At 42.7% G+C, this 27,442-nt stretch overlaps 1 protein-coding gene across 1 annotated transcript in view; it reads right to left on the bottom strand.

Annotated features, from left to right (window-relative positions):
* Positions 1-480: 480 nt before the first annotated feature.
* The window catches only part of mon1a (MON1 secretory trafficking family member A), a 30,154-nt gene continuing 3,192 nt past the window's right edge, over positions 481-27,442 (bottom strand). The window contains exons 2-6 of the mRNA XM_043707708.1: positions 22,123-22,268; positions 15,249-15,701; positions 11,099-11,864; positions 7,585-7,732; positions 481-5,574 (exon numbers count right to left, since the gene is read on the bottom strand). Of these exons, the coding sequence (XP_043563643.1) occupies positions 5,434-5,574; positions 7,585-7,732; positions 11,099-11,864; positions 15,249-15,701; positions 22,123-22,249 (1,635 nt within the window). The 5' untranslated portion in view covers positions 22,250-22,268 and the 3' untranslated portion in view covers positions 481-5,433. The remainder of the gene's footprint in view (positions 5,575-7,584; positions 7,733-11,098; positions 11,865-15,248; positions 15,702-22,122; positions 22,269-27,442) is intronic.

The raw sequence follows: 27,442 nt of genomic DNA on the forward strand, positions 1-27,442 counted from the left end.
CAAATCAAATGGCTGAAGAGAGGTTTTTAGTAAACTAAAGGTAGCAAACCCACTGTGGACTATACAGCCTGTCAGGTCCAGAGTTAAAAATCACACAACACTAGGTTATAGTCCAACAGGTTTATTTGGAAGCACTAGCTTTCGGAGCGCTGTTCCTTCATCAGGTGGCTCATCAGACAATCACCTGATGAAGGAGCAGCGCTCGGAAAGTTCCTCCAAATAAACCTGTTGGGCTATAACCTGGTGTTGTGTGATTTTTAACTCTGGACCTGACAGGCTGTATAGGCCACAGTGGGGTTGCTATCTATAGTTTACTAAAAACCTCTCTTCAGCCATTTGATTTGCTTATTATTCCATCCTCTGGTCCATAGTCACCCTTTGAGTGATTTCCCCTAACAAAAGTGTTTAATAACCGTTAAAACTTGTGTTTGTTTTTTAAAGTACATGACAAAAAATTAAATGACAATCGCACGCAATGGATTTTTTTTTCTTGCAATTGTTTAATTAGGTAACAAATTTTGTTTTCTGGTATTTCATTGAAGTAATAATCGTGGAAATTCAAGCCAAACAATAAACATACTTGCATCTTCCTTAATTACAAATGTATTGGCATTTCAATCGTCGATTCTCCTGCTCCTCGGATACTGCCTGACCTGCTGTGCTTTTCCAGCACCACACTCTCAACTCATTTCAACATGTCCCCAATTTATACCTGTTTCCCCTAGAGACAGCATTGCTCCAATTGTCCTCCAGAAGCAGACACAATGCAATGAATATTAAATTCCTTCCTGTTCTTGTAACACTTTAATTAAGACTCTAGAAAACAGATGTATAATTATAGTATGTATTTTAATACAATCTTAATAATCTGGGAGTAAAATTCTGGTTCTTTAACGCAGCCACAGTCACCCTCCCCGAGGAGTAATCCACTACTGAATCATCAACAATTATAATTTAAAGTTAGTCTGGCATCAATTAATGTTTAATTTTTAGTTATGAACTCAGTGCTTTACACAGTGTTAAATACCTCAGGCAGGCCTTTCATTGTTTTATAGATTTGGAAGTGGTAGACTTGACAGTGGCATTGTAATACCACTTATGCACACCAGGCGGTAGAAGAGAGCCGTGAAACCAGAGCACTATCTCCAGACACAGGTTGGATTTACATTAACCTGTTTCTGAAGGATGTTGGGATTACTTACCCGCCTTGCATGTGTTTGATAAAGCTAATCAAGCTGATACCTTTATTGTGTAACAGAACAATTTTGGCCAGACCATGTCACAGGCAGTAACCTGAGTTCAGTCTCTCACTCAGTGCAACTTCTGCACAAAACGCCCCTCTCTGCTTCATAAAAGTTGTATAGAGTGAAGCAAAAAGCTAAAAGATAACAGCTGGAAAGACTAGGCAGGTTCAGAAGCATCGATGGAGACAGAAATCAAGTTCATGTTTCAGATCTGTGACCTTTCATTATCAAAGACTTTATCCTCAGAAAGGAACTAAAAATGACAAGACAAAAGAAGGAACAGAGAGGAGCTGCAATCGACCCAGTCTGACATATCATATTAGGGGTACAGAAACGGTTCAAAACACACACACACGTCTGTCTCTCTCGCTCACACAAACACACACACACAAAACAATGTCATTCATACATATAGTTAAAATCACAAGCATCTGTCTTTCTCTCTCACACACACGAACATAGTTAAAATCACAAGTATCTCACACACATGCAGTGTCACACACATATAGTGTCTTTCATAAACATATATGCATATAAACACAAATAGTGTCTCACCCACACATAAACACAGTCTCTCTCAAACACACAAAATACACAAACTCACATACATAAAGAACTGTAAATAGTCACAAAGACATAAATATACACAGAGAGCGGCAGCAAGAGCTAAGCATAAAAGATGAACAGCTCCCTCTCCTTTAAATACCGAAGACAGAAAGGTTGACAAGTAAAGAACACATCAGATTGCCATGGTCACTAATAGAGAAGAATAAAAAGTGAGTCTGGGTTTTATACATTCATGTTGAGGAGAGGGGACAGTAATGTCATTTAATGTAGGGGCAGTGCAGCAAATGTACCCATGTACTAAACGCAGGGCTGGAACATATTTGCTGAGTGATGTCACATCAGGGAGCTTTAATTAACACTGTGAAAATAATGAGCATCTGAGGGACTTTTACCAAGTCACGTTTAAACTAGCGTGAGTAGTCAAGGCGTCAGTCATCTCAAGATGACATGATAACTGCACCCCACAGGGCAATTCTCCAAACTAATCTCATGGACATGCTGTGTAATCGGTTCGCTCAGTCACTTGATCAATAAGGAGTGTTAAATAGGTGTCTTAGTATTTCCTGGTTAGTCATCATGCTCGTTTGAAGGGAAAGAAGTAGTAATTATCCACCAAACCCAACATATTACACTGAGAACTTCGGAATATCAGGTAGGGTGATAAACCAACTCTTTATTTAAACATCCAAAGTCCAAAGCTGTGTCTCCAGCCATTTACAAACATTCTCAGGATTGTGTAACTTTGTTTAATTACCAACATTTGGTCTTCCCTCCTGCAACCTGGTCATGTGACAGCATTGAGAGACCTGAATCCAGTGAACTGAGTGAAGTGGGGGGCGGGGGGGGGTTTGTAAGAAATAATAAGGTTTGTTTTATGTGACAACATTCACTGCGTGTGAAAACACCAGGCTGTTTACCATCGGAGAAACTCACTCAACAGGATTATCGTAGCATTGGAAAATCTCTCCTTCACACACACACATTGACACATTCCCTCAACCACGCACATTTTTAAAGTTTGGATCAAAAAGACATTGTGCACGTTTTAAAGTCAAACTGCATTCTATATTCTCCCATTCCTTCCACTACCTCCAGGTGCCTTTTCTGCAAGTCATTTTGTTAAGGAACATCTATTTTTGCTAAGAAGGAAAAGGGAGAGAGAAAGAGAGACAGGGAGAGAAAAAAGAGAGATAAAGAGAGAGAGAGAGACAGTGGGGGGGGGGGGGGGGTGGAAAGAGGACATAGAAGCTCTAAAGAGGAGTCGTACATGACTCAAAACATGAACATTTCTCTCCAAATGCTGTCAGACCTGCTGAGTTTCTTCAGCAAATTGTTTTTGTTTATTTAAGATCTTGAAGGGTTTTGATGAAAATGCGGAGAGGAGGTTCCGTCTTGTGAGAAAATCCAGAACCAGAGATCGCTGTGAAAAATAAGGGGTTGTCCACTCGAGACAAGAGATGAAGAGAGGCTTTTTTCTCCCCCTCACAGAGGGTTGAGAGTCTTTGGGACTTTTCTCTCCCCCCAAAAGCTGGCAGGAGCATGGTCTTTAAATATCTTTAAATCAGAGGTGAATCAATTCTTGACAAGCAAGAGGTGAAATGTTGTCAGTTCTAGGCGTGCATGTGAAATAATCAGATCGGCCATTTTCTTACTCAATGGTGGGGCAGGTTCGAGGGGCCCAATGGCCTACTCCTGATCCTAATTTTTACGTCTATACAGCTTCAAGGTTTGTCAGTTCAATCAAAGTCTGAGGCTAACTTTAAGTAATACTTCTTTTTGCACTGCACTACTCTACCAGCTGGGTGCGACAGAGGGTTTTTTTAATTAAAAAGCGAGCAGCACGAGTCAGTGAATACCATTATAAAATAATTCACAAAATTTTCAATTCTGCCAGTTTTCTAAGACCAAGCTGCCATTAAAGCAATTCAGTAACTGCAAAACTGTTCACATTCTAAACAGTCACATTGAAAACTATAAAGCTTAAGCATTTGAAGTACGTGTTTAATCTGTTAGGCTCTTTCTAATGATAACATTCTGTTCCTCATTTCCAGGGCATTTCTATTCCTTTGAGGTTTTAACAGAACAACGGCCAATATCCTGAGCTCAGGAAGTGGGTGAAAGTGCCTGTGCCATGGAGACAGAACAGAATCTTGGTTATTCAGTCAGCACAAAATGAACACTTGGACGTAGGCGACTGATTGAAATTCTCCCACTTAATCTGAAATCCTTCCAGGGCCTTACTCCTCCCTATCTCTACAGTCTCCTGCAACCCCAAACCGTCCAGGATATCACCACTCCTCCAAGCCAACCTCTTGCCTACTCCATTTTATTTACTGGACCTTTTGTGGCTGTGCCCTCACTTCCCAAGGAGCTCTGGAATTCCCTCACTAATCCCCTCTGCCTTCCTGTTGGGATGATCCTGAGGAAACCCATTATTTGGGACAGTGAGAGATCTGGTGTCAAAGTACATTTGATAATGCTCCAATAAAGGATGTTCAATGATATTAAAGTCCTTACAAGAAATGCAAGTCGTTGTTCCGATAGAGCAAATCCTAACTGTGTTATTCACAGAGGTGGACCTCCCTCTTATTGCCTGGGTCCACAATACAGAATGAAGATCCTGGGGCAGGGATCACAAACCTTTTTTGGGGATTGCCTGGTTTCTCATTGATTTTAATCAACAGAAACCCTCTCCCGTTCAATCACACGTTTTCCACGAAACGCGGCAAAAGTCTGAAGAATGTTGACATTTTCTATCTTTTTATCTCTATCACCTTCCTTTTTTTTAAATTCCTTTTCAACACCTGATTTATTAAGCATGAGAATTTACACAAGTTCACCTTAAGGTATTCGACACAATCACAAGTGGTCCCCGATCAGCGGCGCCGAAAATTTTCGGCTATTAGGGTTACTTAAGGTTTGTTTTGAAAATGACTGTCCTCTTAAAAGACAATACTTTGATAGAACGGGCTCGTGGGGCCAAATGGCCTTCCCCCACAGTCACATGATCCACCATCTGTGGCTTCACTCTCACAATCTCTCACTTTGTCGGCGCAGCACTTGGGAAAGATCTTTCTCCAGGGGTGACCTCGGGTTTCACGGCAGCTTTGGTGGGTGTCTCTTTTTTAAAGGGGAAATCATGTCAGCGCAGGATTTTCTAAGTACTTTTGACAACCCTGGCCCAACTGACCATCAGAGGTCATCTCCGAAGCGCCCGAACTAACATGGAGCTGTAACAAAGTTGTCCGAGTTACAGAGGGGCCTGTGAGATTGTTTCTTGACCCAAGAGACCAGCAAATCTCCAGCTATAGATGTATAACTCAGGGCTGTATATAATGATGGATATTCAGGGTGGGTGAAGAGAATGAAAATGGGGAGATAAAACCCAAAATGGTATTGATCCCACTTGGTGTACAGTAATTGCAACGGAAGTAGTGTTTCTTTTTGTAATACAAACTGCTTACATCTCACCCCTTCAGTTGTTCAGAAAGAAACCTCGGTGACAAACATTAGTGATCATTAATCTTCCTGGCTCCCCTGTGGACAGGCTCTCACAGTCAGTTAGTCAGTTTGTGTTTTTGGTCAGTAGAGAGGGAGTCACTCACTCCATCACGACGCTCTGTCAGTACGTCACAGGGTTGAGGATGAACAGCTTGTCTTCTTCTTTCCTAATCCACTTCATTAGTTTGCTAATGGCACCTACCGCAGTAGCTTTGGTTCCCAACGGAGAAAAGCACATGTAGAGTTCAAATCCACTCGTGACCTGAACAGCGAGATAGAGACAGGACAGGAGTTAGGGAAACAGAGAGAGTTCTCATCCTTCACTCGCTCACATCAACATTGACAAACATTCCGGCCTCAAGATGGGGAGGGGAGGGATGCTTTGGAATGCACTGTCTGGAAGCGTGGCAGGACCAACAGAGACATTTAAGGGGCCATCGGGTGAGTATTTAATTAGGAATGGTGTGCAGGGTTACAGGGAAAGGCATCAGATTGTTGTCGAGTTGAAATGCTCAGGGAGCTACGAGCAGACACATTGGGCCAAAGGGCCTCCCCTAGCACATAACAATTTCATGTTACTTTAATACCAGTTAATAGAAGTTGCCTCAACCATCTCACACCTACGACATTAGTGAGCGTTCCCAGCTCAGTTGCGATGTGCAGGATTGAAGGCAGACTGAAACTTCCGTCACATTATCCTACCACATCCTCTCCACTCAAGGCAAGTTAGGATAAAAAACCCAAGTAAACCACATTCCTTGACACCGCTCCATCTGTTGATCCTAGCTAAGGCAAACCCTAAGTCAGGTCCAGAATAGAAGTGGTCTCTACTTCAATATAGCACACTGCTCCCTCTCCTTCTGTAATCCCAGCATAGACACGAATGTGAGCAATAGAATCAGGAGTAGGCCATTCAGCCCCTCAAGCCTGCTCCACCGATCAATAAAATTGATTGGTTAGTGTTTTTAAATCCATATTCCCATCCGCCCTCAATAATCTTTGATCTCCCTGTCTAATGGGATTTCATCTATCTCTGCTTCAGAATGTTCCAGGTCCCACTTCACCGATTGTCTGACCCCTGACTTTATAACCTCACGGCCTAGCTATTGCCTTACTGAACCACTGTGCCACCGTGGGCGGGACGGTGGCACAGTGGTTAGCGCTGCTGCCTCACAGCGCCAGAGACCCGGGTTCAATTCCCGCCTCAGGCGACTGTGTGGAGTTTGCACGTTCTCCCCGTGTCTGCGTGGGTTTCCTCCGGGTTCTCCGGTTTCCTCCCACAGTCCAAAGATGTGCAGGTCAGGTGAATTGGCCATGCTAAATTGCCCGTAGTGTTAGGTAAGGAGTAAATGTAGGGGTATGGGTGGGTTGCGCTTCGGCGGGGCGGTGTGGACTTGTTGGGCCGAAGGGCCTGTTTCCACACTGTAAGTAATCTAATCTAATCGCTCCAAAAGGAATTGGCTTCGGCATTCACTCCCTCCCCAGTTAGCCATGTAGCGTTCTTACATCAAGTATTGCACCGGGCAGAGAATGGGGTTGTTCAGATTTAGTTGCCCATCAGTTGCAAGTGGGTGAACCTCTAACCCAGATTCGGGATGATAGTCTTAATACTCTACTTCACCAACACATCTCCCTGTGTCCTGACAAGACTGCAATTTACTGCAACCGAATCACATTTCCAATGCAGCAACTAACTCCAGGGTTCAAATGATGTTCAATGCTTGGCAACAGCTGAGGCAGAACTCCTCTACATTAACCGGGTTACATTCCCAGAGCTGCTCAGGGAGCTAGTTCAAAAGCCAAGTACCTTTTTTTAAAATTATTCAATGATGGGTTGTTGGCATCACTGACTGGGCCAGCATTTATTGCCCATCCCTAACTGCGGTTAAAAGTGAACCACATTGTTGTTGGTCTGGAGTCACACGTAGACCCCAGACCTGCTAAGGATGGCAAATTCCGTCCCTAAAGGACATTAGTGAACTCGAAGGGTTCAATTGTCAAGAGAGAATATGGAAACTCCACACAGACAGTCGCCCAAGGGTGGAACTGAACCCAATCCCTTGGACTGAGAGGCAGCAGCGCTAACCACTGAGCCACCATGCCAACCTCATCCAGATGATCCTTGAAGCTAATAAGAGCTGGACCTGAGAGTTGAGACTGAGCTGGGAGGAGGCTGGTGTGGAGTGTTAGACACTGGCACAGACTGAATGGCCTATATCGGTGCTGTCACTTTGATGTGATGTACCAGAACGTTCCAAGGCTTGGTTCTTACCCATGCCAATAAGTTCTCTCGGTCTCCCGCATAATAGATGTACTTCAGAGGCCTTGCAGAGTTGTGGACTCGACTGTACAAATACTGATACAATCCCAGCAGCCTCTCCTGTTCTTCCTCAGCTACGTAAGGAGCTTCGACCTCTGGGCTACCAAACAGAAAAAAAAAATACACAAGGCATTTAAATTGCCATAGAATCATTGGACTTTTGGATCTAAAGCAATTGCAGAGACAAGTCTGAAGTAAGAAACAGGAAGGAAGCACCTCATTGTCTGCATGTTTGGAGAACTGAATTTCACCCAACTGCAAAATACCATTGAAAGGAAGATGTTTCCTTATTAAAATAAACTTCCTGCATCATCCCTGAAAGAAACTATGCCATCATGGTGTTTGTAGGTATCCTAGGCTTATCCTCGAGGGAATTAAAATAGCAAGTGTTGGAAAAACTCTGCACGAGTCATTATGGACCAAAACATTGACTTTGTTTCTCTCTGAAACTCAACATGGAATTTGTATTCTTTTCGTTTGAGGATCCAATACTCTATTAAAATGGGTGGTCCACCCAATGTAGTTTTTATCCAGCTGACCGTGAGTTTAAACTCACTTTGATACAAGGAGGTTTCAATAGAAATCTGGATATATATTTATAATGGATGAATTTAGAGGCTACGGAGATAGGGCTGGAGAGTGGGAGTGACTGGGTAGCTCTTTCAGGAGCGACTGGGTAGCTCTTTCAGGAGCTGGTACAGACATGATGGGTTGAATGTTCTCCCTTTGTATGTAAAACTCTGCGATTCTGTTCAGGTGCTGCTGGATCTCCAGCACTTTCTGATTTGAATCCGAACCTCCAGTATCAAATGTTTTGCTTTTATTTTAGTGCTCTGGAAACACAGGTTCAAACCACACTTCAGCAGCTGACGAAACTTAAATTCAGGATGTGAATCCAGAATGCAAAGCGAGCCTCACTCATGGTGACCATGAAAGCTAGCGTCCATGATTACAAGATGACCCATCTGGTTCACTAATGACCTTGAGGGAGGGAAATCTGCCATCCTTACCTGGTCTGGTCTACATGTAATTCCAACCCCCTGCCAATGACTCTGAACTGCCCTCAGAAATTGCCTAGCAACTCACCTAGTTCAAGGGCAAGTGGTAATGGGCAATAATGCTGACCTTGCCCAGCGATACTTAAATCCCACAAAGGAATGTTTTTTCTCTTAAATTAAGTGGAATCTGATTGCATGGAAAAGGCTTATCTACATTAAAAGTAGTTAATTCACCATGAAATGCTTTGGGCTTCACATCCGCTAACTTGGACTTTTCAGGTGAATGGTCAGTTGGTTCTCAGAACGGGGCCTAATTTGTACTTATAATGGAACCCTTGCTGATTTTCCATTATTTTCATGTCTCTTTTTAATCATTTTTGAGTTTGGAGCTGAGAGCTTAAAGGTGACCTTTGGACTGTGAGCAGCAGCTTGTTCAGGAGAAAGAGAACAACCAAGCTGTTATTTCTTCATGAGACCTGGCCTGAAGTTATCGGCGGGTTATTTGCTCAAAGGTGCTCTACAGACACTTCAACAGCAGATTTACCTTATGCTCAAACAGATGGCAGATGTTAAGCATTGACTGGGATCTCATGGCTAGACGATAAGTCTGGCAGGGAGAGGGCAGAGTTTGAACTGATATTTGGAAGTTGTTTTTGGTCAGGTGGATTGCTCCCCCTGGTTGTCACCTCATTATCTTGTTAAAAGTTCAGAGAATAAAATCTCAGTAATAAGAATTAAATTAATATTCCTCGGAGCCTGCTATCTGCATGCATTGGTGCCATCAGAAACAATGCAAAATATAATCTTACGTTCCAATTATGTGACAGGTTGTGGAGTCTGCCTGAATGAACGAGCCAGTTACATCTCACTTATTTTTTCCTTTTTGATTTAGCCCTTAATTGTGTCTGTCTGTCTTTGTGAAAGAATGGGAGCTAGCATCAAGGAGGATTGAGCTTAACCACAGACATTATTTAGATTACTTTGCTGTTTAAATTTGTTGTGTTGAAGTTACTGTGTTGTTAATAAATTATTAAATCTTTTGGTATAAACCCACTGTCTTACATTAATTATTCCCATTAATTTATTAATGAGACCAGTTATTCAAAATGCCTGGTTGTGAACCACTCGGGTATATTTGTAGGGTCATTGAAGGTTTTAATTTTACTGTGTTGTGAAGACAGAGGTTGGGAGGCTGACATTATTTGACTGTCTGTCTCCACGTCAAAATGTCAAAGACATTCTGTTCTTTTGTGACCAATATAGGAACATTGATTTTGAATTTCCAAATGTCTGACGCTCCTGTGGTCCTGGTTAAAGGGCAGGACATAGCATAATGGTGATCGATTGCATATGTGAGGGCAGGAACCAGCTACAGAATCGATTTATCTCTGAAAGAGCAGAAAACCCAGCAGGCAACCTAAAGGATCAAGAATATTCTGAAGAGGAAACCTTTCAGAACAAGGAAGAAACCTTGGGATGGTGGGAAAGTGAGGAGATGTCTGCCTGACTGAGCTCTGAGAGAAAATCCTCAGACAGTGAGGGAAAAGGAAAGCAAGGGAGGGTGAGAATGTTATGCAGGAGGATAATCTGGCAAATTACATCAACTGATAAAATAGCAATGAAGTTACTATGTACTGTACTGTCCATGTAAAATTAGCAGAACGATGCAAATTATACTCAAGCTGTTCCGAGACCTTATAACACACCTTGGGAGCAAGTGGGACTTGAACCTAGACCTCCTGAGCAGAGGTAGGAACATTACCACCATACCAAAATGGCTATCCAATTCTATGCTTCTCAATGTGCCTGAATGCAGCAGTCCTTACAGCATAGTTTCTTGCGCTGATAGTCAATGATTTTCTAAGGTTAATTTTTGACAGGGAAACTTGGATGGACTACAAATTGAACAGAGCTTGTTTGCTCCGTTGGATCAGAGTAGTTTAATAACAGCAAACAGATAATGAAACTGTTATCCCACTTGCATTATGCTTACTCATTGTGCAGTATTCATTTATTCCTCTGAATTGAAAGGTTGAAAGTTCAAATCCTACTCCAGACTCCAACACAAAATCTAGCTCAATGCACCAGTGCAGTACTAAGGGAGCACCACTGTGTCAGAGATGCCACTTTTCAGTTCAGGTAGTAAAGTGAACACTCTTCATTGTACTGGAGTGGAATAATCTTATGGAACTATTGCAATTAAGAGCAGAGGAGTTATCCCTGGAGTTCTGTTTGATATTTATCACTCAAACTTCACAAAAAAACAGAATACCTGCGTATTCTCACATGGCTGTTTGTGGGATCTTGCTGTATGCAAATTGGTTACTGAATTCCGACATCACCACAACTTCAAAAGTGCCTTATTAGTATTAAATCGCCTTTGAAAACCCTAGGAATATAAAAGGCACTTTGAAAACGAATGCCTTTCTTTCATTTATATCATTTGGATAACTCAGCTTGTTTCTTACCTTGTGAATAGACCTGAGCTTCTTGACTTGTAGATGAAGTGCCTGAGGTCTGGGATGCCCACTTGAGAAACACTGTAGGATGGAGACCGTAACTCTTCGAGCAGCGTCTGCAAGGTATTCCGTCTCTTCATGCGTTCCAGAAATTTGCTCTTACAGTTGGAGATGGTGAAGAAGTGCTCGCGATCGGTGGAGATGAGGAGCAAACACAGGCTGCTTGCCTGATCGAGGTAGGAAATGTGCGCATGGAAGAAACCACTGGAGTTGAACTTGGGCAGACAGATAGGAGTCCAGGCCTCTCCCTCTCGGAAGGAGGTGGATGCGCTGATGAGGTTGAAGAGAAGATGGAGATCGATGGGATGCAGGAATTGGTCTTTCTTCCTCACCAGTGTAACCAGTTGGTTCTCAGCGACCAGAATGGAGAAGACAAGACTTTTGTCTTTGGCCTGCTGCAGGCTGCTGCTAATCGTGTCTCTCACAGAGGACGGCAAGGGCCGACATCGCACTGCACAGGTTAAAAAACTGGGATCTTTGCCCATGAGATCGAGGAGGTGGTCTGTAATCCTCTCAGAGCCTGCAAGCAGCCGGCGGAGGTCATAGTTCTTCTTTTGCTCGAAGATTCTGTTGAGCTGGGTTAAAGTCACCAGGCTAATTATCTGGTAGTAAACATACAGAAGCTCTTTAGCCACTTCCTGCTCTGACTGGCGGGTACGAGCGACAGCTACAAAGACCAGGGGGCTCCGATGAACAAATACCACCTTGTAACCCTCTGTCACAAACAAAAGCAGGGAATTAACCACCACACTCTGCACCACAACTGCTTATAGTATGGCTTGTCAATGCTGTGCATCTATCCATAACTATTTCATCGGAGAAAGGTAACAAGACACCACTCAACAGCCTAAAATACCTGTTCCATATGTCCTGCTGCTAACTAAAGCCTTTAAGGCTAATGAAGAGTCAATGGCGTTCCCACTGAAGTAAGTTTTTCCTTCTTTGAAAAAATACTGACAGCAGATCTGCCTACCATTCACTATTTATAGGGGCTCCCTTTCCCCTCACAGACAGCGAAGGGCTCTCTCTAATCTCCCAGCTATAGGCTCAACTGCGTGTTGAGGCAACTTCAGCTGACAGTCATGGTACAACTGTGATCCAGCTCTCAGTGCTGTCCTTGTCAGTAGGTGTCTCGACGATGGGGTAGCTACAAACAAGATTCATTGTGGTGGTTACCGGAGATCAAGAGGTTTTGGGCATGGGGACAGACCAGGACAACTGGAGACATTTTCACGAAATGAGCATATTGCACAAATTGTGAGGAATTTCAAACAGGGAAAACGTCAGTCACCTCAGCTGTTTGCTGTACATTCCCTGGTGGCCAATTACAGACAATGTTTATGGATAACTGGGAGCAAGCCTTCGCCTACAGAGGTATGGCTTACCTGAGAGGTAACATTTTCACACAGAGACTGATGTGTGTATGGAACGAGTTGCCAGAGGAAGTGGTGGAGGCTGACACAATTACAGCATTTAACAGGCATCTGAATGGGGAGATGAATAGGAAGGGTTTGGAGGGATATGGGCCAAATGCTGGTAAATGGGACTAGGTCTGCTTGGGATTTCTGATTGGTGCGGACGAGTTGGACCAAAGGATCTGTTTCCATGTTGTATGACTCTATAACTCAGAATAATGTAGGGAATTGAGGGGAAGAACTTCTCATATAATAACGTATCATCTATTTGGTTCAGGAAGAGGTGCCCAAAATCAAAGAGAACTAGGGAACAGTTGATGGCTTTATGCTCATTAACGTATGATTACTTGTTCCCCATATGCCAGTGGTGGAGGGATTTTTGTATCACAGTGGCAGTGGTCCTACCTTTGGACCAGGAACACCTGGTTCAAGACCCACCTGTTCATGGCTCACCTGAATAGGTTGATTAAAAATACACCAAACTTTGTTTCAACTGGTACCTTTTGAATTTGGCATTCTCGATAAACCAGCAAAAATTATATACCACAAGCATGGTGAAGTTTAGTATATTATTGTAGTCTCAGTGGTGCCTGAACATCAGTTGAGGGTGTGAGAGAAAACTTGTTTATTTAAGCGAAGTTGCATTACTATTTAAGTGATTTATGCTATAAATTAAGTATAACAGGGATGTGTATGCCCCCTGCATAATGTTTCTATTACTTAGTAAGTGTTTTTCCATTGATAATGTGGACCTCTTCATGATCCACCATATTAAATAAATCATTCCACAGATGCCAGTTAATGAAAAGTTTACTCTATCTACATCCAGTGGTGTTGGAATGTGAGTAAAAATAAAAATCTAATTAGAAAAGAATATGCCTGGACACTGAACATTATTAACCTCTGGTACTATATGGTAGTATATGGTTATGGTGATGGTCACAGTGTACTTAGACAGCACGAACTCCATCACCAGACTGACCAAGAATCTTTCCCATTCCTTACTGTCTGCCACTTCTGTGTGTTGAAAGGATTTACAAGTTGACACTCAACCTGCTTGGCAGCACGGTGAACACACCTTCATTGGCCATCAACTCCTGGAATGGGACTTGAATTGGGACTTCTGGGTTAGAAACAGGGACATTTCCCAGTGCAACACAAGGCTGACAGAAGATTACAGCACTGAACTCATGACGGCGACAGTACTATGTTCCTGATCAGCACATGGTACCAAAAGGCAGAGATATTTCCCTGGCCATCCCATAAACCCTTTCTGAATGGTGATCGAGAGATACTGTTTGGGCAGTCAGACAAACGGACACTAACTTCCCAGCTCAACACAAGCTGTGTTCCATTTATTTTAAACAAAGAGGGGTAATGTAAATAGTAGTCAGTGTGATATTATTGTGCTAACAGGAGGCAGTGGCAACGTCATTTGACTAGCAATCCAGGCTAATATTCTGGGGACAAGGGTCAAACCCCACCCATCACTGCAGACAGCAAAATTTGAATTCAATATGTCATTACAGAATCATTATAGAATCCCTACAGTGTGGAAACTGGTCCTTTGGCCCAACAATCCCACAAAGAGGATCCCACCCAAACCCACTCCCCTACCCTATTACTCTACATTTATCCCTGACTAATGCACCTAACCTACACATCCCCAAACACTATGCAAGTTGCATGGCCAATTCACCTAACCAGCATTTATTTGGTCTGTGGGAGGAAATTGAAGTATCCGGAGGAAATCCACACAGACACGCGGAGAATGTGCAAACTCCACGCAGTCAGACAATCACCAGAGGCAGGAATCGAACCTGGGTCCCTGGCGCAATGAGAGAGCAGTGCTAACCACTGAGCCACCGTGCTGCCCATTTTTGGCTATATTTGGAATAAGAAGCTCGCCTCATGATGACCATGAAACCACTATTGATTGTGATTAAAAACTTATCTGATTCACTAGGGTCTTTTAGGGAAGGAAATTTGCGCCATCCTTACCTTCAAGTCAACACTTTAAGCCCAGGAGAGAGTGGATGACTGTTACCTGTCCTTTGGTTAATTAGGGATAGGTAATAAATGCTGACCTAGTTGGAGATGCCCACATCCCAAGAACAAATTGAAAAATAAAGCAATTGCTTCGCTGACAAAAGCGACATTCTGTTGAACCTTTTCACCTTGCACTCATCAGGCCAAAGGCAAGAGTATCAAATTTCAAAAGGACCCCTGTTTCTCATGTAGTACAAGTTAATGATCCCTCTGAAAAATGGCATTCTTGCAACTGTCCTGATGAGCTTTTTCTGACAATCAATTCATGGTCATTATTAAGATTCCTAATTCCATATTTTCAAACTCCACCACCTACCGTGTGGGATTCAAACCCCGAACAGTCTATGGATTACCCTATTGGTAATACCACTAGGCTATTGCTGCCCTCAGAGGTGCAAGAGTACCAGCTTGTACAGCACATCTGATTTGTCAGCTGCTTTGTGGCTCTATTCTACCAAGTGACTGTTTCTTGTAGTGGCACTGCAGCAGGATGGTGGATTGAAAAGCTAGCAATAAGATATGCCTCTTGCAGCAGCCTCTTGCTCAGCCACTCCTTTATCCTACTGGTACATGAAACATTAAGACAAAAGAACAGTGGAACCCAACAAGCAGTAACTTGAAACTGCTGAACTCACCTGCATGGATGGATTTGATCACATTTTTGCTTGCCTCAATGAAGGACATGAGTGCCACCATTACTCCCATTATAGAGGAGAGAGCTTCCTCTGTCCCATAACGGGAGTAAATCGGCTTCCCGGCATCACTGAAGACAAAGATGTGCTTCCGGTGCTGCCTCCACGACTCAGCTGTTATGTCTTCCTCTTTCTCCGAGAGCACAGACTCTCTGCGTGATCTCCCAGATGACCCCTCTCCTTCCGCGTCACTGTCTCTCATCTCCTTGTTCACGTCCATCGCAACACCGGTCAGTTGGGTGCTTAGTTCATTGAAATCTTTGCTGATCTCTTCGATCTGGGATTCTTCCGTGATGGGTTTGTTAATACTATCCAGACAGCCCTTCACTTCATCATCTGTGGTTAGATCTTCATAAGACCTAGTGTGGACAAACATTGCACTCTCCTGTCCAGCACCTAGACAAAGGGATACATACGGATAAGTACATGTCTAGCATCTGCCTTGTGGCTGGTATGAGGTAACTAATAATGACTAACTGGGAGGGATCAAAAGGTCATTGGGTACAGAATAATATCAATTTGGGAATGAGCTACAGACTATAAACTTATCACGAGTGGTGGTTTTTGTATAGAACAATGGACACTTGGGGCAAAAAGTAATCTTCTGAATTTATAAGGCAGTCATAGAGTTCAGGAGCCAAGAAGTGGAAGGCAGTTGTAAAACAAAACAGGACATATCAGATATGTACCTGGGATCAGGCTATGGCCTGCTGTCTAATCGAGTATTTACTGGCTATCTGGGAGAAAAGTGTCAGGCTGCATTTGATATCTTGCTACACAGCTGCTGGCTGTCAACAAGTGGGCGGCACAGTGGCACAGTGGTTAGCACTGCTGCCTCACAGCGCCAGAGACCCGGGTTCAATTCCCGCCTCAGGCGACTGACTGTGTGGAGTTTGCACATTCTCCCCGTGTCTGTGTGGGTTTCCTCCAGGTGCTCTGGTTTCCTCCCACACTCCAAAAATGTGCAGATTAGGTGAATTGGCCATGCTAAATTGCCTGTAGTGTTAGGTGCAGGGGTAAATGTAGGGGAATGGGTCTGGGTGGGTGCGCTTCGGCGGGTCGGTGTGGACTTGTTGGGCCGAAGGGCCTGTTTCCACGCTGTAAAGTAATCTAATCTAATCTAAAGTAATCTAAAAAAAAGCAATTTGTATTTTTGTAGAGTCTTTAAAACAGTAAAATGTATCAAGGGAATTCAACAACCTAGTGGTTATCACTGGACTGTTAATCCAGGGACCCAAGCAATGAGCTAGAGACCTGGGTTTGAATCCTGCCATAGGAGATAGAATCATAGAACCCCTACAGTGTGGAAGCAGGCCATTCAGCCCATCGAGTCCACAATGACCCACCAAGGAGTATCCCACCCCTCTACCCTATCCCTGTAACCCTGCAGTCCCCATGACTAATGCACGTAACTTGCACTTCCCTGGACACTATGGGTAATTTATCATGGCCAATCCACCTAACCTGCACATCTTTGGACTGTGGGAGGAAATGGGGCACTTGGAGGAAACCTATGCAGAAACGGGGAGAATGTACAAACTCCAGACATACAGTCACCTGAGGGTGGAATTGAACCCGGGTCCCTGGTGCTGTGAGGCAGCAATGCTAACCACTGAGCCACTCTGGTGGTGGAAGTTTAATTCAATAAAAATCTGGAATTAAGACTTTAATGGTGACCATGAATTGACTGTCGATTGTTGGAGGGGAAAAAACCCATCTGGTTCACAAATGTCCTTAAAGGAAGGAAATTGATGTCCTTACCTGGTCAGGTGTACATATCACTCCAGGTCCACAATGATGTGGGTGACTCTTAACTGGGGATGGGTAATAAACTGCTGCAGAGAGTAGTTAAAATCTGACCACTCCAATGCTGGCCTGGAATCACATGTTGGTCAGGATGTCAGATTTCCTTCTCTCAGACATTGTTGTAAAAATCTGGTTCAATAATCAACGGTGGTTATGTGATTGCCATTAGCTACATTTTTATTTCATCGAATTCACATAACACCACCTGATGTGATGGACTGAACTGCAAACCATAGAACATTAGCCCAAGACTCTGCATTACTCATGCAGCAATATTACCACTACACTAGCATACCCCACAGCACCAACAAAATCTAATAACAAGCCACAGAGGGAGCTATGAGGACAGGTGAACAAACACTTGGCTGCAGGGGTCGGTTTGAAGGGAATAAAAGGAGGGAAGAGAGCTGTTGGGAGAGGCATAAGTTCAGAGAGAGAATTGCAGAAGTTAGGACTTTGAGTAACAGAAGGCACGGCTGCCAATGGTGAAGCATTTAAAATCATGGTTTCTCAAGAGGCTAGAACTGAAGGAGAATAGATATCTCAAGAGGGCTATCCAGCAATGAAAATTGAAGGTCTTTGTTTGATAACCTTGTGGTTATGTTACAGTTGTCCATGCGAGTGTCTGCGTGTGTCAGCATGTGTGTCCACGCGTGTGTCCCTGTGCGCTAATAAAGAAAATTTGCATTTTAGCTCCATTGAAGACCATTGGCTATCTCAAAGTACCAAGACACCTTTTATCCTGACATGTAGTCAACTGCTGTAGTGTCAGAAAAGCATCAGCCAATTTGGACACAGATTTGCGCACAATTAGCTCTGCACACACAGTGATAATTAGCAATAAGCTGTTTTTGTTGTGACGGTGAGTGGATAGAAATGGTCAGGACTTCCTGGGAAAATGTTCCCTGCTCTTCTGTGAAATATTGCTTTGGGATCATTCACATTCATCTGAGAGGGAATGCAGTACTTTGGTTTAGAATTTCATCCAAAACAAAGCAATATCTCACACAATACTGCTGTGTAGGTAACTGCCAGGAAATGAAAACTGATCCCAACACGCAGGATCTGGCACTCACAGGAGCTTACATTTTGTTTACACCTTCTATCTATTAATGAGGGGAACGATCATTTGTGAGAAGTGAAATATTTGACTCTCCTATGAACCCAGGTAATTACAACACAGATCAGATCCAAATGCAACTTCAGTTCTTTTCAGTTCTCATTAAGCCAAGACCCGTGTGACATTAAGATGTATCACGTCAGTTGTCAATTTATATTCAATTATGTGCAGTTTTGCATGTTGGATTAATATGTGTTGTATTTTTAAAAATTAATTAATGGGACATTAATGTCGCTGGATGAGGCAGCAACCAGTAACCATGCCTGATTGTCCTTTACAAAGCTGCTGGTGAATTACCTTCTTGGGGCGGGCGCGGGGAGGGTGAGGAAATAGTGGTGCTGTGGCAATGCCAACAGACCAGCAATTCCAAAGCCCAGCTAATGTTCGGAGTCATGGGTTTGAATCTCACCATAGCAGGAGGTGAAATTTGAATTCAGTCAAAATGTGGTGAACTGAAAACTACCAGAAAACATTGTTGAAACCCATCTGGTTCACAAATGTCCTTGAGAGAGAGAAAGAAATCTACCAACCTCCATGTGACTCCAGACCCACAGTTTTAACAGCAATAAATGTTGTCTAGTCCACATTGCGTAATCAAACAAAAAAACAACTGAGTGTTTTTTTCAGTCATTTCAGAGGGCATCAAGTATTGGCCATAACTAAGCCAAGGTGGAGAGCATTAGCAAACCAAATAGATTTTTTTTAAAAAAACTGTTCTACTTATATTACTGATACTGGCTTCTTTTTTCAAAAAGGGAAAATATAAAATCATAATTTATTTCATGAACTAAATTGGAATTCCCAAGGTATATGTGATATATCAACAGGGTTTCAATGCATAGATTCCAGATCAGTAATCCAAGCTTGAACTGCTAATATAATTGTATATTCACCACGCCACTACACCCACCCTAGAACTGGGTGCTAGGATTGGAACTGTCCAAATTTATTTAATGTGGAATCTGACAGCTATCTAAAGTCAAGGACTCAGGTCCCATGGGCAAAAGGATTATTCTATCCAATCATACCACTTAGCACAGAAGTGTTTTTTAACTAATGATGTCTTGATGGCAATTTTAAAAAATATTGATCTGCTCACTCTCCTGTGGGTAGATGGTCGTATAGTGGTGATGTTTTTGGTCTAAGACCTGAGTTGATGTCTCCAGAGATGTGAGCTCAAATCCCACCAGAGCAACTGCAAACAATTTAATTCATTAATAAAGTACTAATAATGATTCGTCTTACTGATAATTATTCTGATTAGTATACTAATGTCCCTTTTCAGAGGGGAAATGTGACATCTTACATGTGCCCCAGGTATCTAGGAGGTTGACCTTGAAATGGCCTGACAAGCACCTCATGCCAGCTGCCTAGGGGCAGTTAAGGATAGGCAATAAATATCAGCCTTTCCAAGTGATGCCCGCATCGCAAGAAAAGCTTTTTTTTTAATACCCTGCACCCTGCCCTGACCAAGGCACACTGTGAACAAGAGGGGGCATGTTTTCTAGATGTCCTGTTATATTACTGATACTGGTTTCTTCTTTCAAAAAGGGAATAAAGATCACAATTTTGTTTCATGAACTGAATTGAAATTCCCAAAACATATCAGCGAGGGTTGAATTCATAGATTCCAGGTCAGTAATCCAAACTTGGATTGCTAATCTAATTGTATATTCACCATACTATCACACCAATCTAGGACTGGGTCTTGGTCAATATTCTTCTATAACTATCTTCTAGAAGATGCACAAGCCATGAATCCATCAGCGTTCAAAACCATCTGTTTGTCTCTCCTCTGTAAAGCTTTTGAAATTCTTGATAATTAGACTTACTGATGCACACTATTAAGTGGACAGAAAGGAGCCAAGGCGCTTTATTTCTACTCACTTATACACTGGACCTGCTTGCACTTGCTCCTTGGACCTTATCTTCTGGGACTAGCCAGTTGAGAGAGGATAAGGGTGTGCATTGTTCAGACAATATCGTTTGTAAGTACTTCTCAAATTCATGATATGGGTTTGGAACAAAAGTGGTGAACGTACAGATCACTTTACTCGGAAGTAAAGGTGACACAGTGTTTTGTCACAATAGGCATCTTTTTCCAGCTTGCCAGTCACTTCTATCTCAACAAACAAGAAAAGCATGATCTGCAGGATTGGAAAACCCCCACACAATATTTTGTCAAGTCAGTGCAGACAGGTGGCAGTGTCAGCATTTCTTGCATTTCTTTCAGATTTTCAGCATCTATGGGGTGGGAGTGGGGGTCGGGGTGGGTATAGGTGAACAAGGACGCTTAATATCTACCCTCAGATAAACTTAATTTCCGTCTCAAACTTTTCTGAAGTCTCTCACAACATGGAAGCTGAGAGGAAAAACTTCACCCCTTGCTGATTAAGTGGAAAACGTCCATTGCAAAGGTTTGGGGCAGTCATGGTTCAGGTAGTAGCAATTTGCCTTTAAGCCAGAAGCTGGCGGTCCAAGTCCCAGTACAGGACACAAGCACAAAAAAGTGAAGGTTGTCTCTCCACTGTAGTAGTGAAAGAGTGCTACACTTCGGGAGGTACTGTCTTTTTGGATGAAACTTTAAACCGAGGCACTGTATTCCCTCTCAGATGAATGGGAGTGATCCCAAGGCAATATTTCATAGGACAGCAGGGGAAATTTTCCCCGGGAGTCGTGGCCATTTGTACCCATTCTTCACCAATAAAAATAGCTTAACACTCATTATTACATTGTCAAGTGGCTAACGCATGTCTGGAGAAACTACATGTCAAGATAAAAGGGATCTTAGTCCTTTCAGACAGCCAGTGGAGGGGGGGAAACAGGACATGCAATATATATACACACACACACACACATGTTTACACACACATATACACACACAAGGACACATACAGAGACTGTTAATCCAGAGACCCAGGTAATGTTCTGGTGACCCTGGTTCGAATCCAGCTAAGACAGATGGTGAAATTTGAATTCAATAAAAACCTGGAAATGACAGCCTAATGATGACCATTAAATCACTGCCGTTTGTCAGGAGAAACCCATCTGGTTCACTGTCCTTTAGGGAAGGTAATTGCCATCCTGACTTGCAACTTCAAACCCAAACATTGTGGCTGGTTCCTAACTGCCCTCAGGGCAATTATGGATGGGTAATAAATACAGGCCTGGCCAGTGATGCACACATCCCTTGAATGAAAAAGCAGTGCACACACAATAAACATGCCTACCAATACACAAACCTCATGCTTACCTCCAACACCATGTGGAAAGCACCACATGTTTGTTGGAGGAGTGGAAGGAGGTGAAAGGGTGACAGAGTTGGAGGGAGGAATTGTTTGATGGGAACTGGTAACCAGAACCTCACATTGCCAACGATTTCCACCATGAGATTTTCCTCACATCACGTCCGGCTTGGTGGTTGCTATGACAAACCTATTGTTACATCATGCGGTTACCTAAAAGGGGCCTGAATGGACCTTAGTCTTTTCTTTTGCAGCAAATCCTACTCACCTCATTAACCTGTCTGGACCTTTCAGCAACACCAAGAAATTAAGCAGGAGAGACAGGGTAATGAAGGCCCATTGTTAGAGAAGATCATTGGATCGGGTCTACGTGTTGCTGGATCTACTGATCTCAAATGGCTCCAAGTGTGTCTGGGCTAGGGAGGACATTCATCGGATTTCTCTGGCTGTAATCTAGGGGTGTGTGTGTGTGTACGCTTTGTGCATGAAACAACCTTCAACATTTACCAGCTGCTTCAGTTAAAAGGTTAGAAAGTATTGTTTAACTGTCAGATGTAATGCAAGATCTCAAGGTGACAGCCTTGAATGCTCGCTCTCTCTCTCTCTCTTGTTCATTCTTCACTTTACTCTGGAAAGAACTTCTTACCTGGCTCAGTACCTTCCACCAGACCGGGTGTGGGACTCTCTGATCTGTTACCACGCTGGAGGTCAGCTGGGGCCAAGGAACCATTGACCTCCCAAGGCACCTTCCTGTTGTGAACATCAGCCTCCATTTTCTCATTCCCCGAGTGACTGAAATCAAACAGAAGGAAGTCAGCCGCTAAAGCAAGTGTTCATTTAGATGATAATGAAATTCAGAGGCCTGGAAATTAGCAACCTTCAGAGCGTGAAAGGGGAGATATCACATCAATCAAATTGATGACAATAAGAGAATGGGATCATGTGCCACTTAAATCCCCCTGTAGCTCATCTCTGCTCCAGCTTGATCCCAGAGATCATCAGTTAGACATTCAATAATTGTAAATATTGTTTTCTTGCAAAATTCCCTGATGTGTACAAGATAAGTCTAATGAAGGAGTTCAGTGGCTAGATAACCACCATAGAGATCAGATTAACCAGGGGTTCAATCTTTGTTCTGGCTGAAGTAGGAATATAGGACGTAGGAAGAATTTAGGAAGTAGCCACTCAGCCCCTCAAGCTTGCTCTGCCATTCAACTAGGTCATAGATGATCTTCTACTTCAATGCCTTTTTTGTGCACTCTCCCTATATCCCATTGATACATTTCTAGATGTTAAAGATCTGGGTCCACTGTTATTTGGCATTTACATCAACAATTTGGTTGAGAACATAGGAAGCATGGTAGTAAGGTTGTGGATGACACCAAAACTGGTGGTATAGTGGCCAGTGAAGAAGATCATCTCAGACTGCAACGAGATCTTGATCAGATGGGTCAATGGGCCCATAAGTGGCAGATGGAATATGGCAGTAATCCTTATAAACGAAGGTCATGAATAGCCAGTATTATTTAAAGAAAGATGGTGATTGAGTCTTGGAGGTTTACTAGACTGATGCCTGAAATGAAAGTGTTGTCTCTTAAGGGAAGTTTGGACAGGCTGCACTTGGCTCCAACAGAGTTTAGAATAGTGAGGGGTGACGTAATTGAAATATACAAGATCCTGGATGGTCTTGACAAGGTGAATATGGAAGGGGTGTTTCTTCCTGTGGATGAGTCCAATCAACTTTTGAAATATTGGGGATCGCCCCCTTAGGACAAAGATTCGGGATCTTCTTTTTCTCTCAGAGATACATGTGACTTTGGAACCTGCTGCCTCAAAAAAGGTGGAGGAGCAGTCACTCAACATTTTTAAAGCAAATATAGCTAGATTTTTACGAGGGTATCAAAGGCAAATCAAATTCAAGGGAATCAAAGGTTATGAGGAATGGATGGTAATGGGAACACAAAGAGATCAGTTATGATTTTACTGAATGTAGCAGCAGGTTTGATGGGCCGAATGTCCTACTTCTGTTACTAATCGGTATGGTTGTAGATGGAATCCTAGGTCTACACTCAGTTAGCTGACCTCAGCCAGCCCTGCACTATGTCCATCTCAGTAACCTTAGACCAGAGAAGGGAAACACTGAACAGCCAACCCCCAGACGTTTCAATCTGCATTGTTCTTCAGTAAACACTGCCAACATTGTCCAGTCAAAAGCAAGCAGGGGTAGACTCACTGCAATGGAACCAGGGTCAAAAAGCCAGGGAACATTCACTCCTCAAACATGCACAAGAATGGGAACTTGACCAAGGACACCAAGTGAAGCATCACTCAATTAATGAAACATGAAGGAGTAAAGAAACAACACACAGCAAGATCCAAATTTGTGATAGATCTACTCTTCCTGTCAGCTGAAAGCCACTGGAGGACTTTTTAAAAAAATTTAAAAATATATAAACTGATGGACACTAGGATTGTTTCTGCCAAGGTTGTTCTTCCCAGTGTTGTGGGTTCAAGTCCCACTTGGGGATTTAAAGAAACAATGTAAACTGGCATTTCACTGCAGTACTGGGAGTGTTGCTGCAGGAGCTGTTCTCCTAATAAGATATAAAACATTCTGGTCTGGCTGTTCCATGGCACTGTTTAGAGTGAAACAGGAAATTCTCAGGAAGCTTGGTCAACAATTCTCCTTTAAACAACAACCATTGCCACCCCAGAACAGAAACAGCTAAACAGATTTATTAATGTTATTTGCTTTGGGACGTGGCTGTGTGAGATTGCCTGCTACGTTCACCCACAGTTACAGGAGTTCCTCCTTGAAGATAATTAATTGCAAACTAACAATCAGAGACAAAAGGTTCTATAAAAGTACAATTCCTATCTTTATTTTCTGGCTTCAATGGAGGCTGTAAAACATGTTGGTATGTTAATAAATAACCACTTATTATTGCACGTGAGGTATTTTCCCCCAATAATTGAAGTTAAACAAATGAATCAATGCCTCAATAAAAACAGAGGTCAGAAATTGGTTTAATAATTAATACACCACAAAATATCGTCCAGGTTCGAGTTTGTTGACTTGAGGCTTATCATGTGAGAACAGCCTTCAGCATTTAAATCGTCCCTTCAATGTCCCTGAGGGAAATACATTTGCTTAGAATTTGGTTACAAATTCAAATGGCAAGTCCACCCATTGTTATTAAAGAGACAGGTTTTGGATGCACTCTGCCACAAGAAACAATACTAAAAAGTGAGGCTGTTAAATTGAGCAACACAACAAATTGAACTCCAAACACCTGCAAACTAATCGGAGAGTGGATTTCTAAAACTGACTTGGCTGGTGCTAATTGATTTTATTGTATAATCTATCCTAATATTACACAATATAATTGGGTAACATAGCATGAGGTGTTGGTTAGCTCAGTTAGCCAAATGGCTGGTTTGCAATAATCCAGAGTAATAGAGAGAAAAGTCCAAATATTAGACAGTAATCTGCAACAGGAACCCTTTATTCATCATTCCTTGCAGGAACACTTGCTTGATTTCCCCATTCTCTAAAACCTAATAACTTAATTCAGAGAAGGGGTGGAAACGAAAAAGGGTTCTCAATTCATTCTAAGTTTAAAGCTGAGATTATTAAAACTCAGCTCTGAAAATGCGCAGCAGGTCAGGCAGCATCCAAGGAACAGGAGAATCGACGTTTTGGGCATAAGCCCTTCTTCAGCTTCTCCTGTTCCTTGGATGCTGCCTGACCTGCTGCGCTTTTCCAGCAACACATTTTCAGCTCTGATCTCCAGCATCTGCAGTCCTCACTTTCTCCCCCATTATTAAAACTCAGAAAAGCTCCTTCAAAACTCACGAACACTGCCATCAAAACAAACTTGCTGCCAGTTTATCTCTAAGCTCTGTGGGTATAACAACACCACATAGGCTGGAGCGGTTCAAGACAACAGCCTAGCCATCCTGTGAAAGAACCTTTAAAAACGCAAAATGGTGTTTGGAGTGGTTTTAGAGGAATCTGGTAGTTTCAGTTTCACCATTGCTGAAACTAACTTTTAAATTCGGATTGTGTTACTTATTTTGTATTTCACAACTACTAAGTTGGGATTCAAACTTGTGTCTCTACTCATATAACCATGACCATGACCTCGTAGTAAAATTGTATTGATACATTCATCATACTCCTTCATCAAAATAATTGTTATTTCAAATAAAGAAACTTTACGGATGTGGCTTGGATTCAGTCTTCGTTAATTCTGTCTTCTGTCTCCCAAGGATGACCTCCTCAGCCCTCCAGCTCTTTGACCCTTCACCTATCCCCACTTCACCACCCTGTCCTCACCACCCACTTTATCTGCAGCTCGCCCCACACCCACCCCAGTCCTGAAGTATCGACTTCCCACCTCCAGATGCTGCCTGGCCCGCTGTGTTCTTCCAGCCTCCTGCCGGTTTACTTTGGATTCCAGCATCTGCAGTTTTTTTTTGTCTCTAATGAGGTTTCTTCGGGACTTGCTCTTTCCTTCAAAAAGTGCAGCAATTTAGTGTTTAAAATTAGGAGAGGCTTTGACAGAGTGGATAGAGTTTGTTCTGCTATAATGCTGCAGTTGCGTTCCTCTGCAATCCCAGGCTATAGAAAATCACTACAGAAAATAGCACTGGAGGAGGAGATCACTATACCCATTTCATAGAACGTTCATATTATCCAAACACTGTCCACAATTTGTCAATCGTGTTATAGCCAATTCCTGTTGATGAAATGCGCTTTATACCAGAGCGCCCTAGACGGAGAAATAGTTTCCACTGGCAGGAGGATCAGAATCCAGATGAAAGATGATTGGCATAAAAGAAGCAAATGAGAGATGAGGGCTTTCTCTGATCGAGAATATGTTGCCTGAAAGGGTGGCAATGGTGGAAACAGATTCAACAGTTACTTTCTTTAGGGAGATGTGCAGGAGCAGAGATACTGAGTTCAACTGGATAGCTCTTTCAATGAGACAGCACACAATGATGAGCTAAATGGCCTCGTCTCCACTGTACAATGCTGTTAACTGAAAAGCTGATGAAATAGATTTCTGTCGTTGCCATCTGAGTGACAATCTGTCAGAGAAGAGCACCCCAGCTTTATACCAAGAGAATGAAAGTTCAACAGCCTAGCGTTCAGACTGGGGAGTGGGAGTTTTCCAATGGTTAGCTCAATGAACAAGACGGTGAGTGTGTGGTCCAGAATAATGCCAACTGCCAGGAGTTCAATCTTTGTTCCAGCTGAGACAGACTTGAGAATTGTCTCTTTGCCTTACCCCATGATGAAATCAAACCATCAGTTGCCCATCCTCGATTAATCAAGGATGCTACAAGGGGAAAAATGAGTACTGCTCACATTATCAGCCTGAGCAGGGGTAGATGAAAATCTACCCATGGTTCTTTTTAGCCCTAGAGCAGTTACAGCCTGTACTCTCTGGATTTAAAGGATGAGGGTACGATAAATAAAGGTATACAAGATACAAATGCTACAAGAAGGACAGAAAGGGAGGCAAGACAGTAAGGTAAGTGGCATTTTTGATCAGGGATAACATCACAGCTATACGGAAGGGGGGAGAGGGGGAATACATCCAGGGAAGTTATTTGGGTGGAATTGAGAAGTAAAGGGATGAACACCTTTTTGGGATTGTATTATAGACCCCCTAATAGTCAGCGGGAAATTGAGAAACAAAATTTGTAAGGAGATCGCAGTTATCTGGAAGAACAATAGGGTGCTTATGGTAGGGGATTTTAACTTTCCAAACATAGACAGGGACTGCCACAGTGTTAAGAGTTTAGATGGAGAGGAACTTGTTAAGTGTGTACAAGAAAATTTTCTGATTCAGTATGTGGATATACCTACTAGGAAGGTTAATTTTGATGGCATTAGGCAAGAACTTTCAAAAGCTGATTGGGGGCAGATATTTGCGGGTAAAAGGACAGCTGGAAAA

Source organism: Chiloscyllium plagiosum, chromosome 18, assembly GCF_004010195.1.
Source record: "Chiloscyllium plagiosum isolate BGI_BamShark_2017 chromosome 18, ASM401019v2, whole genome shotgun sequence".
Lineage (NCBI taxonomy): Eukaryota > Metazoa > Chordata > Chondrichthyes > Orectolobiformes > Hemiscylliidae > Chiloscyllium > Chiloscyllium plagiosum.